We start from the raw sequence: 15,273 nt of genomic DNA, 5'->3' as shown, positions 1-15,273 counted from the left end.
AATGGGTAGACAGACAGACAGACAAGCCAACATAGATAGATAGACAGACATGCATGCAGACAGACAGTCAGACAGACAAACAGACAGATATGTAGATAGATAGACAGACAGACAGGCAGGTGGACGGACGGACAGACAGACAGACAGACAGACAGACAGACAGACAGACAGATAGATAGATAGATAGATAGATAGATAGATAGATAGATGCTATGCCTAAAGTAGGAAACAGTTAATGATAAGGGAGTAGGAAAGTTATCCTTTCAAGTACAGGAAATGATTCTGTCAGTAATAGTGACAAGTTTGGAGAAGCAGAAGAAATCGTAAATAGGAGGCTGCCAAGTGAGGCCTCACAATTCAGTGGAGGAGAGTGGAGAAGAGCCCCGACAAGCTCGTTACCTGCTAGCGGAGAGTGAGGAGGGTTTGGCCACTTGAGCAATTCTGTGCTTGTCCCTGCACATTACCAGCTGAAATGGTGCTCAGCGCTCACATCTCCATTCCTTATCGCGAGCAGAGATAGCAGACGCTTCTGGCTGACATGGCTTTTCATCTGCAGTTCCGAAACAGCCAGGGTCATAATTACAGTCTGCCGGATGGCAAAAAGCTGACCTGACGGCTGACGTATCTTGTGACTGTATAGACAGAGATACTATACATATTATTTATATTATAGATCAAGCTTGAATTAAATAAATAAATAAATAAAGGTCCGTGTCATAAAACCAGAACATCACAGTTATATAATTCTCGTAAAATGTTTGTATAATTGTCATTATCTTAAAATATTATAGATGTTTGGCCAGATTTCGCAAATTGCCCAGGCTGGAACTATAGCGCTTCTTTTACATATATTTTATTATATCATATTATATTATATGATATTGTGTCTTGTAAAAGTATTCAGAATCCCAATCGGTTATTACATATTACTAAAAATGTTGAATTCTGAGATCCAGCTGATATCTCTAAAACACATAAATAAAACAAAACATAGTGCATAATTGTTTTGAAATAAAGTAACAAAACACTTCTTGGTTGTACTCACAAGTTTGATGTGATCAAGGGGAAGTCTTAAAGGTGTCTCCCCTGTTGTTAGTTACAGCCCTCTGCTGGGGGTTTTCCCAAGACTGGAAGCCAAGCTCAGGAACCTCAGTGATATTAAAATCTGGAGATTTGATAAACAGTACAAAGGTGCTTTATTGGCATACATAGTAATAAAAACAAATTAAAAGAAAAATAATTTTAAAATAACAAACATATTACTAAACTACAGTTGAAAAACCTGCTTCCTACACTGATAAACTCACTTCCTATCTGTAAATACATCTGCTTCCTATACTGACAAGCCCACTTCCTATCTGTAGATAAATCTGCTTCCTACTATACTGATAAACCCACTCCCTATCTGTAGATAAATCTGCTTCCTTTACTGATAAACCCACTTCCTATCTGTAGATAAATCTTCTTCCTATACTGATAAACCCACTTCCTATCTGTAGATAAACCTGCTTCCTGTAATGATAACCCCACTTCCTATATGTACATAAATCTGCATCATATTCTGATAAACCCACTTCTTATCTGTAGATGAATCTGCTTACTATAATGATAAACCCACTTCCTATCTGTAGATAAACCTGCTTACTGTAAAGATAAACCCACTTCCTATCTGTAGAGACATCTGCTTTCTACACTGATAAGCCCACTTCCTATATGTAAATAAATCTGCTTCCTATACTGATAAACCCACTTCCTATCTGTAGATAAACATGCTTCCTATAATGATAAGCCACTTTCCTATCTGTAGATACATCTGCTTCATAGTCTGATAAACCCACTTCCTGTTGGTTAATAAATCTGATTCCTATACTGATAAACCCACTTCCTACCTGTAGATTAGTGTTGTCGCGAACGCGAACGCGAACTTCCGCAAATGTTCGCGAACCGGCGGACCGCGCGAACCGCCATTGACTTCAATGGGCAGGCGAATTTTAAAACCAACAGGGACTCTTTCTGGCCACAATAGTGATGGAAAAGTTGTTTCAAGGGGACTAACACCTGTACTGTGGCATGCCAGAAGGGGGTCCATGGCAAAACTCCCATGGAAAATTGCACAGTTGATGCAGAGTCTGCTTTTAATCCATAAAGGGCAGAAATCACCTAACATTGACACCTGTCCTCAAAGCCCAGCCCTGATACACACTGACACAGAGCAGAATAGAGACTGTTCCCCCTACATAGGGTCACTTGGCAGATATGGATTGACACCTGTCCTCAAAACCCCTGATACACACTGACACAGAGCAGAATAGAGACTGTTCCCCCTACATAGGGTCACTTGGCAGATATGGATTGGCACCTGTCCTCAAAACCCCTGATACACACTGACACAGAGCAGAATAGAGACTGTTCCCCCTACATAGGGTCACTTGGCAGATATGGATTGACACCTGTCCTCAAAACCCCTGATACACACTGACAGAGAGCAGAATAGAGACTGTTCCCCCTACATAGGGTCACTTGGCAGATATGGATTGACACCTGTCCTCAAAACCCCTGATAAACACTGACACAGAGCAGAATAGGGACTGTTCCCCCTACATAGGGTCACTTGGCAGATATGGATTGACACCTATCCTAATGATCCCTGATACACACTGACACAGAGCAGAATAGAGACTGTTCCCCCTACATAGGGTCACTTGGCAGATATGGATTAACACCTGTCCTCAAAACCCCTGATACACACTGACACAGAGCAGAATAGAGACTGTTCACCGTCCACAGAGACCATGATACACACTGACACAGAGCAGAATAGAGACTGTTCCCCCTACATAGGGTCACTTGGCAGGTATGGATTGACACCTGTCCTCAAAGCCCCTGATACACACTGGGGGGAGCTACTGTCCTCCCCAACCCCTGCGCGGTGGGTGGGGGCCATAAATCACAATGGGGTGACCTACTGTCCTCCCCCCCTCGGCCCCCACCCCTGCGCGGTGGGTGGGGGGCATAAATCACAATGGGGGGGCCTACTTTCCTCCACCCCGGCCCCCATCCCTGCGCGGTGGGTGGGGGGCATAAATCACAATGGGACGGACCTACTGATAGGAGTGGAGTATTGTTCATATCAGTTTAATACCTTCCGCGTCTCCTATCAGTGGACATGTAAATGGCAGAGATTTTTAATTGTTGAATCACCTCCCCTTTTTAGGCCAAGGTGGGAAGATGCTTAGACCACTGGTATATTGGTGCCATCTTGGAGGATTTTAATTTTTGGTTTGGTTTTTGAAGCCACAGTGCTGCACCAGTGGGCCTAAAAATTAGGCATGTACACATGCCTGAAAAATTTGGTATTGTTGCAGCCGCTGCTGTAGCAGCGGCCAGAAAAATTGATGTTTGTTTCACAGGCAGAAAGTGTCCTAAAACATGGCGGCTTGAACCCTAGTTGGTGGCGGATAAGTCACGCAAGTCAAACGTCATTCAGAGTGTGGACCATTTTTAGCCCAAGGCAGCTCATCTCATCAGGCCTTTTTTAAGCGAATGTATCGCCCAGTGTCAGTCCCTTCGGGATCCATCCCTCATTCATCTTAATAAAGGTGAGGTAATCTAGACTTTTTTGACCTAGGCGACTTCTCTTCTCAGTGACAATACCTCCTGCTGCACTGAAGGTCCTTTCTGACAGGACACTTGAAGCGGGGCAGGCCAGAAGTTCTATCGCAAATTGGAATAGCTCAGGCCACAGGTCAAGCCTGCACACCCAGTAGTCAAGGGGTTCATCGCTCCTCAGAGTGTCGATATCTGCAGTTAAGGCGAGGTAGTCTGCTACCTGTCGGTCGAGTCGCTCTCTGAGGGTGGATCCCGAAGGGCTGTGGCGATGCATAGGACTTAAAAAGGTCCGCATGTCCTCCATCAACAACACGTCTTTAAAGCGTCCTGTCCTTGCCGGCGTGGTCGTGGGAGGAGGAGGAGGAGGATGACTTCCACCTCTCCCCCTGTTAGATTCCCGTTGTGCTGTGACATCACCCTTATACGCTGTGTAAAGCATACTTTTTAATTTATTTTGCAAATGCTGCATCCTTTCCGACTTGTTGTAATTGGGTAACATTTCCGCCACTTTCTGCTTATACCGGGGGTCTAGTAGCGTGGACACCCAGTACAGGTCGTTCTCCTTCAGCCTTTTTATACGAGGGTCCCTCAACAGGCAGGATAGCATGAAAGACCCCATTTGCACAAGGTTGGATGCCGAACTACTCATTTCCCGTTCCTCCTCCTCACTGATGTCATTGAAGGTATGTTCTTCCCACCAGCCACGTACAACACCACGGGTACCAGAAAGGTGACAACGAGCACCCTGGGATGCCTGTTGTGTTTGGTCTTGCTCCTCCTCCTCCTCAAAGCTACAATCCTCCTCTGACTCCTCTTCCTCACAATCCTCTTCCAGCGTTGCCGCAGGTCCAGCAAGCGATGCTGATAAGGCTGTTTCTGGTGGTGATGGTGACCACAACTCTTCCTCTTCCTCTTCACGCTCATCTACAGCCTGATCCAGCACTCATCGCAGGGCACGCTCCATGAAGAAAACAAATGGTATGATGTCGCTGATGGTGCCTTCGTTGCGACTGACTAGGTTTGTCACCTCCTCAAAAGGACGCATGAGCCTACAGGCATTGCGCATGAGTGTCCAGTAACGTGGCAAAAAAATTCCCAGCTCCCCAGAGGCTGTCCTAGCACCCCGGTCATACAAATATTCATTAACAGCTTTTTCTTGTTGGAGCAGGCGGTCGAACATTAGGAGTGTTGAGTTCCAACATGTAGGGCTGTCGCAAATCAAGCGCCTCACTGGCATGTTGTTTCGCTGCTGGATATCTGCAAAGTGAGCCATGGCCGTGTAGGAACGCCTGAAATGGCCACACACCTTCCTGGCCTGCTTCAGGATGTCCTGTAAGCCTGTGTACTTATGCACAAAGCGTTGTACGATCAGATTACACACATGTGCCATGCACGGCACATGTGTCAACTTGCCCAACTTCAATGCCGCTATCAAATTTTTTCCTTTGTCACACACCACTTTGCCGATATCCAGTTGCTGCGGAGTCAGCCACTTTTCCACCTGTGCGTTCAGGGCGGACAGGAGTGCTTGTCCGGTGTGACTCTCTGCTTTCAAGCAAGTCAAACCCAAGACGGCGTGACACTGCCGTATCCGGGATGTGGAATAGTACCTGGGGAGCTGGGGGGGTGCCGTTGATGTGGAGCAAGAAGCAGCGGCACAAGAGGACTCAGCCGAGGAGGTTATGGAAGAGGATGGAGTAGGAGGAGTAGAGGAGGTGGCAGCAGGACTGCCTGCAATTCGTGGCGGTGTCACCAACTCCTCTGCAATGCCAAGCATTCCTTGCTTGTCAGCCGTCAGCAGGTTTACCCAATGCGCAGTGTAGGTGATATACCTGCCCTGATCATGCTTTGCAGACCAGGTATCAGTGGTCAGATGGACCCTTGCCCCAACACTGTGTGCCAGACATGCCATGACTTCCTTTTGCACAATCGAGTACAAGTTGGGGATTGCCTTTTGTGAAAAGAAATTCCGGCCGGGTACCTTACACTGCGGTGTCCCAATAGCTACACATTTTTTGAACGCCTCAGACTCAACCAGATTGTATGGTAAAAGCTGGCGGGCTAATAGTTCGGACAAGCCAGCTGTCAGACGCTGGGCAAGGGGGTGACTTGGTGACATTGGCTTCTTACGATCAAACATGTCCTTGACAGACACATGACTGTGGGCAGATGAGCGGGAACTGCTCAAGGCGGGAGACGGAGTGGCGGATGGTTGAGAGGGGGCAAGAAGGACAGCAGTGGTTGACGTGGCTGAAGATGCTGGACCAAATGTGCAAATGGGTAAGGCATCCAACCTCACACAGAAGCTGGCAGGCAGGCAACTGCTCTTCTATTACAGTGAAAAAAAATTATTTATTTTAAATGTAAAGCTTAACCAATTGTCAAAACAGATATGAGTGGTGGCACTGGGCAAATAGGCACAGTATCCAATGTGAACCTCATACAGAAACAGGCAGGCAACTGCTCTTCTATTACAGTGGAAACAAAATTTTGGTTGTAAAAGCACGCTATAGAGACACAAGATATGAGTGGCAACTGTCAAAGCACGCTGGCAGGGTTGTGCAGGGCACACGCTGAAGGAAGGCCTGACAGATACGCTTGAAGGACACTGACTGTCTGCTATTAGCTTACACTGGAAACCTTTTTTCTTTGTAAAAGCACGCTAAAGAGACACCAGATATGATTGGCAACTGTCAAAGCACGCTGGCACAGGTCTGCAGAGCACACGCTGAAGTAGGCCTGACACCCAGACTCTTGCAGACAACTAACTGATCTTCTATTACAGTGAAAAAAAATGATTTCTTTAAAATCTAAAGCTTAAGCTATTGTTAAAACAGATATGAGTGGTGGCACTGACTGTGCAAATGGGCAAGGCATCCAACCTCACACAGAAGCTGGCAGGCAGGCAACTGCTCTTCTATTACAGTGAAAAAAATATATTTATTTTAAATGTAAAGCTTAACCAATTGTCAAAACAGATATGAGTGGTGGCACTGGGCAAATAGGCATAGTATCCAATGTGAACCTCACACAGAAGCTGGCAGGCAACTGCTCTTCTATTACAGTGGAAACAAATTTTGGTTGTAAAAGCACGCTATAGAGACACAAGATATGAGTGGCAACTGTCAAAGCACGCTGGCAGGGTTGTGCAGGGCACACGCTGAAGGAAGGCCTGACAGAGCCGCTTGAAGGACACTGACTGTCTGCTATTAGCTTACACTGGAAACCTTTTTTCTTTGTAAAAGCACGCTAAAGAGACACCAGATATGATTGGCAACTGTCAAAGCACGCTGGCACAGGTCTGCAGAGCACACGCTGAAGTAGGCCTGACACCCAGACGCTTGCAGACAACTAACTGATCTTCTATTACAGTGAAAAAAAAGGATTTCTTTAAAATCTAAAGCTTAAGCTATTGTTAAAACAGATATGAGTGGTGGCACTGACTGTGCAAATGGGCAAGGCATCCAACCTCACACAGAAGCTGGCAGGCAGGCAACTGCTCTTCTATTACAGTGAAAAAAAATATTTATTTTAAATGTAAAGCTTAACCTATTGTCAAAACAGATATGAGTGGTGGCACTGGGCAAATAGGCACAGTATCCAATGTGAACCTCACACAGAAGCTGGCAGGCAACTGCTCTTCTATTACAGTGGAAACAAAATTTTGGTTGTAAAAGCACACTACAGAGACACAAGATATGAGTGGCACCTGTCAAAGCACGCTGGCACAGGTCTGCAGAGCACACGCTGAAGTAGGCCTGAAACACAGACGCTTGCAGACAACTAACTGCTCTTCTATTACAGTGAAAAAAATATATTTATTTTAAATCTAAAGCTTAACCAATTGTTAAAACAGATATGAGTGGTGGCACTGGGCTAGTGGGCACAGTATCCAAAGTGAACCTCACACAGAAGCTGGCAGGCAGGCAACTGCTCTTCTATTACAGTGGAAACAAAATTTTGGTTGTAAAAGCACGCTATAGAGACACAAGATATGAGTGGCAACTGTCAAAGCACGCTGGCAGGGTTGTGCAGGGCACACGCTGAAGGAAGGCCTGACAGAGCCGCTTGAAGGACACTGACTGTCTGCTATTAGCTTACACTGGAAACCTTTTTTCTTTGTAAAAGCACGCTAAAGAGACACCAGATATGATTGGCAACTGTCAAAGCACGCTGGCACAGGTCTGCAGAGCACACGCTGAAGTAGGCCTGACACCCAGACGCTTGCAGACAACTAACTGATCTTCTATTACAGTGAAAAAAAATGATTTCTTTAAAATCTAAAGCTTAAGCTATTGTTAAAACAGATATGAGTGGTGGCACTGACTGTGCAAATGGGCAAGGCATCCAACCTGACACAGAAGCTGGCAGGCAGGCAACTGCTCTTCTATTACAGTGAAAAAAAATTATTTATTTTAAATCTAAAGCTTAACCAATTGTTAAAACAGATATGAGTGGTGGCACTGGGCTAGTGGGCACAGTATCCAATGTGAACCTCACACAGAAGCTGGCAGGCACCTGCAATTACATTACACAGGAAAAAAAATAAAAAAAGCAGCCTGATGTTATAGCCCTTAAAAGGGCTTTTTGGGGTGCTGTCCTTACAACAGAGATCAGATGAGTCCTTCAGGATTGTAGTGGACACTGAATACCCTAGCCTAGCTATCAATTTCCCTATCTAATCAGCAGCAGCTAAACTTTCCCTCCTCTCACTAAGCATGCATCTTCCGAATGAATCGAAAATGGATGCTGGGAGGGAGGTTGGAGGGTGTGGAAGGGATGGAGTGCTGCTGATTGGCTGGAATGTGTCTGCTGACCGAGAGGCACAGGGTCAAAGTTTGCCCAATGATGACGAATAGGGGGCGGATCGAACTGCGCATGTGTCCGCCCGCCGCGGCGAACGCGAACACGCTAAGTTCGCCGGGAACTGTTCGCCGGCGGACAGTTCGGTACATCACTACTGTAGATAAATATGCTTCCTATAATGATAAACCCAATTCCTATCTCTAGATAAATCTGTTGGCTATAAGGATAAACCCACTTCCTATCTGTATATAAATATGCTTCGTGTAATGATAAGCCCACTCCCTATCTGTAGATAAATCTGTTGGCTATAAGGATAAACCCACTTCCTATCTGTAGATATATCTGCTTCCTATACTGATAAACCGACTTCCTATCTGTAGATAAATCTGTTGGCTATAAGGATAAACCCACTTCCTATCTGTAGATAAATCTGTTGGCTATAAGGATAAACCCACTTCCTATCTGTAGATGTATCTGCTTCCTATACTGATAAACCCACTTCCTATCTGTAGATAAATCTGTTGGCTATTAGGATAAACCCACTTCCTATCTGTAGATATATCGGCTTCCTATACTGATAAACCCACTTCCTATCTGTAGATAAATATGCTTCCTATAATGATAAGCCCACTTCCTATTTGTAGATAAATCTGTTGGCTATAAGGATAAACCCACTTCCTATCTGTAGATAAATATGCTTCCTATAATGATAAGCCCACTTCCTATTTGTAGATAAATCTGTTGGCTATAAGGATAAACCCACTTCCTATCTGTAGATAAATATGCTTCCTATAATGATAAGCCCACTTCCTATCTGTAGATAAATCTGTTGGCTATAAGGATAAACCCACTTCCTATCTGTAGATAAATATGTTGGCTATAAGGATAAACCCATTTCCTATCTGTAGATGCATCTGCCCTTCATCCTTCCGAGGTAGATAAAACGAGTACCATTAAATTGGGTAATAGTAACAATCCCATGGATGTTGGGCTAAGGAAACATCCCCAGGAAGCACTTGAAAACCAGAGTAATCTGAATGTGCCTTTCCTGGTTAAATACTTAGTTGTTGTTATTATTATTATTATTATTATTATTATATTCTGATAAACCCACTTCCTATCTGTAGATAAATCTGTTGGCGATGAGCATTAACCCATTTCCTATCTGTAGATTAACCTGCATTCTACATGTAGAGTAACATGATTCTGATACAGATAAACCCACTTTCTAAGACACTTTGTATCTCTTCATTAAACCCATTTCCTATGTGCAGCTTGTAATCTCGGATAGGAAATATCGTCACAGCCTAATGAGCAATACAGTTTGGCTTACTGTCAGGTTACCACTGCACGGTAGCCATATTAATGTTGTTTAGGGAACTGTTGTGCGACAGAGAAAAAAATAGATTTTTCGTATTGTCTCCAGAAAGTAATTATATCAGAGCAGATTTTAACACAGTTCGTGTTCCCAAATGCACCGTGTACAGTATGTCTTGCATTATACTACAGTTGAGGTTCATACAGGCAGTATATTCAGTAAGACATAACACAGATGATAGATTTTGTGTTAATTGTGATAAATACATTCAGTCAGAAGGACTGCTAGTTAGCCAGCCGGGCAGATTTCACCTAAATAATATTGCAATTTTTATCAATTTTTTTATTAAAGGTTTAAATAAGAAACAAATTCAATATTGAAATGCAACATTGGTGATTCACAAAGTGAAAGTTTAAAGAACTAATTGTTTAAGCCAGTAACAATTAAGCAGTTAATACATTAAAATGAATTACAAGTTAGCTTTGACTTATTGTTAAGTTGTAACAAACCAAAAAATTATTACCTTGAATTTAATTGTTATATATTAGTCCGAGTGGTTCCAAATATGGGACGTTGGAAAAGAAGAGAAGGTAGGTGGTTAAGATTTATTAAAATAAATAAATAAATAGGTGGATTAGAAAAGAAGGAAGAGGACAAAGAAAAAAAGGGAGATTAGGAAATGGAAGAATAGAATGGGCAGTCTCCCGTTAATGGGTGCGAGAAATGTATTCACATCAATTAAACCCAATTTAAGGGGGTCTTTAGAGTAGTATCCCTCAGTCTAACAGTGGGATCTTCCATGGAGTTGATGTAGGAGACCTTGCGGATAAGCTGTTCATAGGTAGGTATTCTAGAATTCCAGTATTGCACAATACAGATGTTGGCACCAGTGTAGACCGTAGCTATGCACGAGTTTGAGTTTCCCATATCTGGTAAGTTTGTTGTGGATAGGTTTACCCGATTTTTAATTTATATCATTTTCTGTTGTTATTATTCTGCCAAAACATCATAATGACGATTTTTATGACAAAAAACCAAGTCAAATAATTATTCTAAAAAGAAAATACCTGTACTACCATGGTGAATAATAGCTGTTTGAGTTCTGTTTGTTAGAACAGAAAGCAGGAGATTTAAAGATATGTGACACAATAATTGTAAATACATTTTTACCAATTATTAACACCATTTCCATTTGATTTACATAAAATATGTTTTCTTAACACAGGTTAATGCCATGTACTTTGCAATATGACCATTAAAAGGACACTATAGTCACCAAAACAACTTTAGCTTAATGAAGCAGTTTTGGTGTATTGAACATGGCCCTGTAACCTCACTGCTCAATTCTCAGCCATTTAGGAGTTAAATCACTTTGTTTATGAACCCTAGTCACACCTCCCTGCATGTGACCTGCACAGCCTTCCTAAACACTTCCTGTAAAGAGTCATCTAATGTTTATCCTTCCTTTATTGCAAATTCTGTTTAATTTTGATTTTCTTATCCCCTGCTATGTTAATAGCTTGCTAGACCCTGCAAGAGCCTCCTGTATATGATTAAATTTTAATTTACATAGCAAGAGATACAATTGTTTAAGGTAAATTACATCTGTTTGAAAGTGAAACCAGTTTTTGTTTTCATGCAGGCTCTGTCAATCATAGCCAGGGGAGGTGTGGCTAGGGCTGCATAAACAGAAACAAAGTGATTTAACTCCTAAATGACAGTGAATTGAGCAGTGAAACCTGAGAGGCATGACCTATACACTAAAACTGCTTCATTAAGCTAAAGTTGTTTAGGCGACTATATTGTTCCTTTAAACTAAAATATATTTACTGAGTTATGAGCTTTGAATTCAAATGGATTATTTTATTTTCAAATAACTTGTTGATACTTACAGTTTGAAATGGAATGTCAGAGCCTAATGTTAATAAGACATTTCTATGTATTTGTTTTGCAGTGAGTTTGCTAGACACGGCTATGATTCCCGGTGACTGGGGTTGGCTCACCTACCCACCACATGGAGTAAGTATCAAACAACTATGTATCTACTCATAATTGGTTTTCAGATTGGATATATCGCTTTTTGTGTGGAGTTTAGTGGTTTCCATTTTCCATATCATTCATGATTTCATTTTTTATTTTTTGGAATACAGATTGAAGTTAATTATAAGTAATGTTACATTAAAATTTAAACAGACCCAGGTCCCATCACGCAGAGGAAGGGTTAGCCTTCAGAGGATCCAATCATTTCAGCTTTGAAACTGCATTCAATTAAACTTCACCTTATATTTCCTGAGAAATCCCGTGGCTCTGTGTTCCTTTCTCTGTAGTAGTCACAATATGGGCTATATGTAGACCTCTTATCACAAATAATAGTGACAAGGTCAGACACAAGTCTCACCTCATCCTCTCCTGACTGTAAGATGCTGAAATAAACCCGTAAGCATGTCAGATATAATATTAAATACCCCCAAAAGTGATAGCATGTCATGATCAGAGAGCGAGGGAAACAAAACGTGACATGTATATACTGAAATTAAACTAGACAGCTGTACGTGTTGCCATTCGTATCCCTTAAACAAAGGTTGGAAGGTAAAACATGGCAATCCTTACTTATTTTTCAACTTATTAAACAATGTGACTTTTGCATCAATCTAATCATGAAAGTAGCTAAAAATAGCTTTCTAGATATAACAATATCTCGCAATATATCAATACGCAGTAGCTCACATGTCTGGACTGTAGAAGCCACAAACAGTGCTGAGCATTCCACTTTAAGCTGAGAGTAATATATTTAATAATCTCCTAGTGGCCCTGGTAGAACTCAGAAGTTATAGGATATTATGAAACCTCACATCAGCATACCACGTTGCCAAGCTGGTATGTTTCCAGTAAAATACCGGATAAGGCTCAGTGGGGATGTAGTTGAAGAACAGTTGGAGGGATACCAATTGACTGCAAACTGATTAAGTGGACTTTTCTTGGAAATTAGAATCACTAGTACAAAACCTTTGCTTACTCAGAGCTGCGGCCTTCTGACCAATATTTCTGCTAATCAGAATGTCAAGCTTTGTTGATGATATGAAGAGATCCATGACTCATGAAAGACATTATTAAGGCAGGCATGTGCCCCAGTCTCTATCTATACACAGTACCCTTCAATGTAAGGACAATGTGCCCAGACCTCTACCTATACACAGTATCCTTCAATGTAAGGACAATGTGCCCGGACCTCTATCTATACACAGTATCCATCAATGTAAGGACAATGTGCCCGGACCTCTATCTGTACACAGTATCCATCAATGTAAGGACAATGTGCCCGGACCTCTATCTATACACAGTATCCTTCAATGTAAGGACAATGTGCCCGGACCTCTATCTATACACAGTATCCTTCAATGTAAAGACAATGTGCCCGGACCTCTACCTATACACAGTATCCGTCAATGTAAGGACAATGTGCCCAGACCTCTACCTATACACAGTATCCTTCAATGTAAGGACAATGTGCCCGGACCTCTATCTATACACAGTATCCTTCAATGTAAAGACAATGTGTCCCGACCTCTACCTATACACAGTACCCTTCAATGTAAGGACAATGTGCCCAGACCTCTACCTATACACAGTATCCTTCAATGTAAGGACAATGTGCCCGGACCTCTATCTATACACAGTATCCATCAATTTAAGGACAATGTGCCCGGACCTCTATCTATACACAGTATCCTTCAATGTAAGGACAATGTGCCCGGACCTCTATTTATACACAGTATCCTTCAATGTAAAGACAATGTGCCCGGACCTCTACCTATACACAGTATCCGTCAATGTAAGGACAATGTGCCCAGACCTCTACCTATACACAGTATCCTTCAATGTAAGGACAATGTGCCTGGACCTCTACCTATACACAGTATCCGTCAATGTAAGGACAATGTGCCCGGACCTCTATCTATACACAATATCCTTCAATGTAAGGACAATGTGCCCGGACCTCTATCTATACACAGTATCCTTCAATGTAAAGACGATGTGTCCCGACCTCTACCTATACACAGTATCCTTCAATGTAAAGACAACGTGTCCCGACCTCTACCTATACACAGTATCCTTCAATGTAAGGACAATGTGTCCCGACCTCTATCTCCTCAGCATCTACCTATACACTGTATTCTTCTGATTTACCTCCTTCATGATGAGCTTGATTACAAGAGACACAATAAGTTGAATTGTGCCGACAAAGATCTGGGTGATTCTTTTTTGGATTTGTCTACATTAATTGTATTTAAGTCAATCTCTAACAGGAAAATGGCATGTAAAGACAAAAATAGTGCATTACAGGTTATAAAAATTCTATATATTCCAGAAATTATCTTTTTTTCATACTTCACAGAAAATGCTATAAGGGAAATGTTCAGTGAAGATAAAGACAGACTGTTTTTGAGTTGGCCGCTGTGCGCTGTTTGTACGCCATGCTGGCCTGCATTCAGACAGGTGCATTTTTCTATTTTGTGACATATTTGAAATTGACTAAACAGCTGCTACTCGTATAAAGAACATTGATTTCCCGCTCCTGAAAGCAGAGTAACAGAGCGTGAATCCATCCAAAATATACGCGTCTCGCTCTTTCATTTTTCAGTCTTTTTAATCATGTTTGGATTTTGATTAAAACATGCCTTTTTGGATCACACCCTCATATAGAGAATGCAGCTCATAAAGAAATATTGGAAACCAAAGAAAAATGCACTGTTTAAAGTAAACAATAAAACACTGCAATTGATACATTTATGGCTGAAATTGTATTTTATTTAGTAATTATATTGCACTAGAATAGCGCTATTATTTAGAATTTTAGTCATCAGGGGTGGGCTGGTTGGGAAGGGGAGTTCCAAGAGCCTGCAGCTTTTTTTATCTTCAGTACACTGTGAGATGTTCTGTAGTATGGTCAGTGATTGTTGATTTTAGATGAGCTGCCTATCGGGACCCATATCATACCATGAACATCAAAGCATTGAGGAGGAGAACTGCAACCTACACTTTTTGTACTTGAAGTGTCATCAATTCGAGCAACTGTGGGGAAGGGACAAAACCGATTTGGGGTATAGCAGTTCTGTATATGCATTGCATGTGGCCTGAATAATTGTACTGTTTAGGTGGGATGGTTGAATATGTCTTGGTGATGGTGCACAAGTTGGCTACAGTGGCAAAGTTAATTTTTGTACTGGGTTTGAGGTAGATATGATATGAGACTTACTATACTGTGGAGCTAATTGGAACATGAAGATTAAATATTTGTGGTGCTAACCTAAACGGGGATAAGTAAACTGAACGGGAAAACTTTGTCATTGAGATAATTGAGTAGACTAGTGCTGGGGTTTAGGGTAGAGGGATTAAAGATAAAGGGATTGGGGGGGAGGGCAATTGCATGAAGGAGCCAATTTTGCCATATATGTAGTTCTTGGGTGTTGGGGTGAAAAAGGAGGCTTGTATTGTGGATGGCAAATGGTGAGGAGTGTTATATTTGAATGTTTTGAGAG

General features: G+C 42.1%; 1 protein-coding gene across 1 annotated transcript in view; it reads left to right on the top strand.

Moving 5' to 3' along the window:
• The window catches only part of EPHA8 (EPH receptor A8), a 145,203-nt gene that overhangs the window by 36,585 nt on the left and 93,345 nt on the right, over positions 1-15,273 (top strand). Inside the window, exon 2 of the mRNA XM_063436984.1 lies at positions 11,688-11,752. Within this exon, the coding sequence (XP_063293054.1) occupies positions 11,688-11,752 (65 nt within the window). The remainder of the gene's footprint in view (positions 1-11,687; positions 11,753-15,273) is intronic.

Source organism: Pelobates fuscus, chromosome 11 (genome assembly GCF_036172605.1).
Source record: "Pelobates fuscus isolate aPelFus1 chromosome 11, aPelFus1.pri, whole genome shotgun sequence".
In the NCBI taxonomy this organism is placed as follows: Eukaryota; Metazoa; Chordata; class Amphibia; order Anura; family Pelobatidae; genus Pelobates; species Pelobates fuscus.
This window is presented reverse-complemented; position numbering and strand designations above follow the sequence as displayed.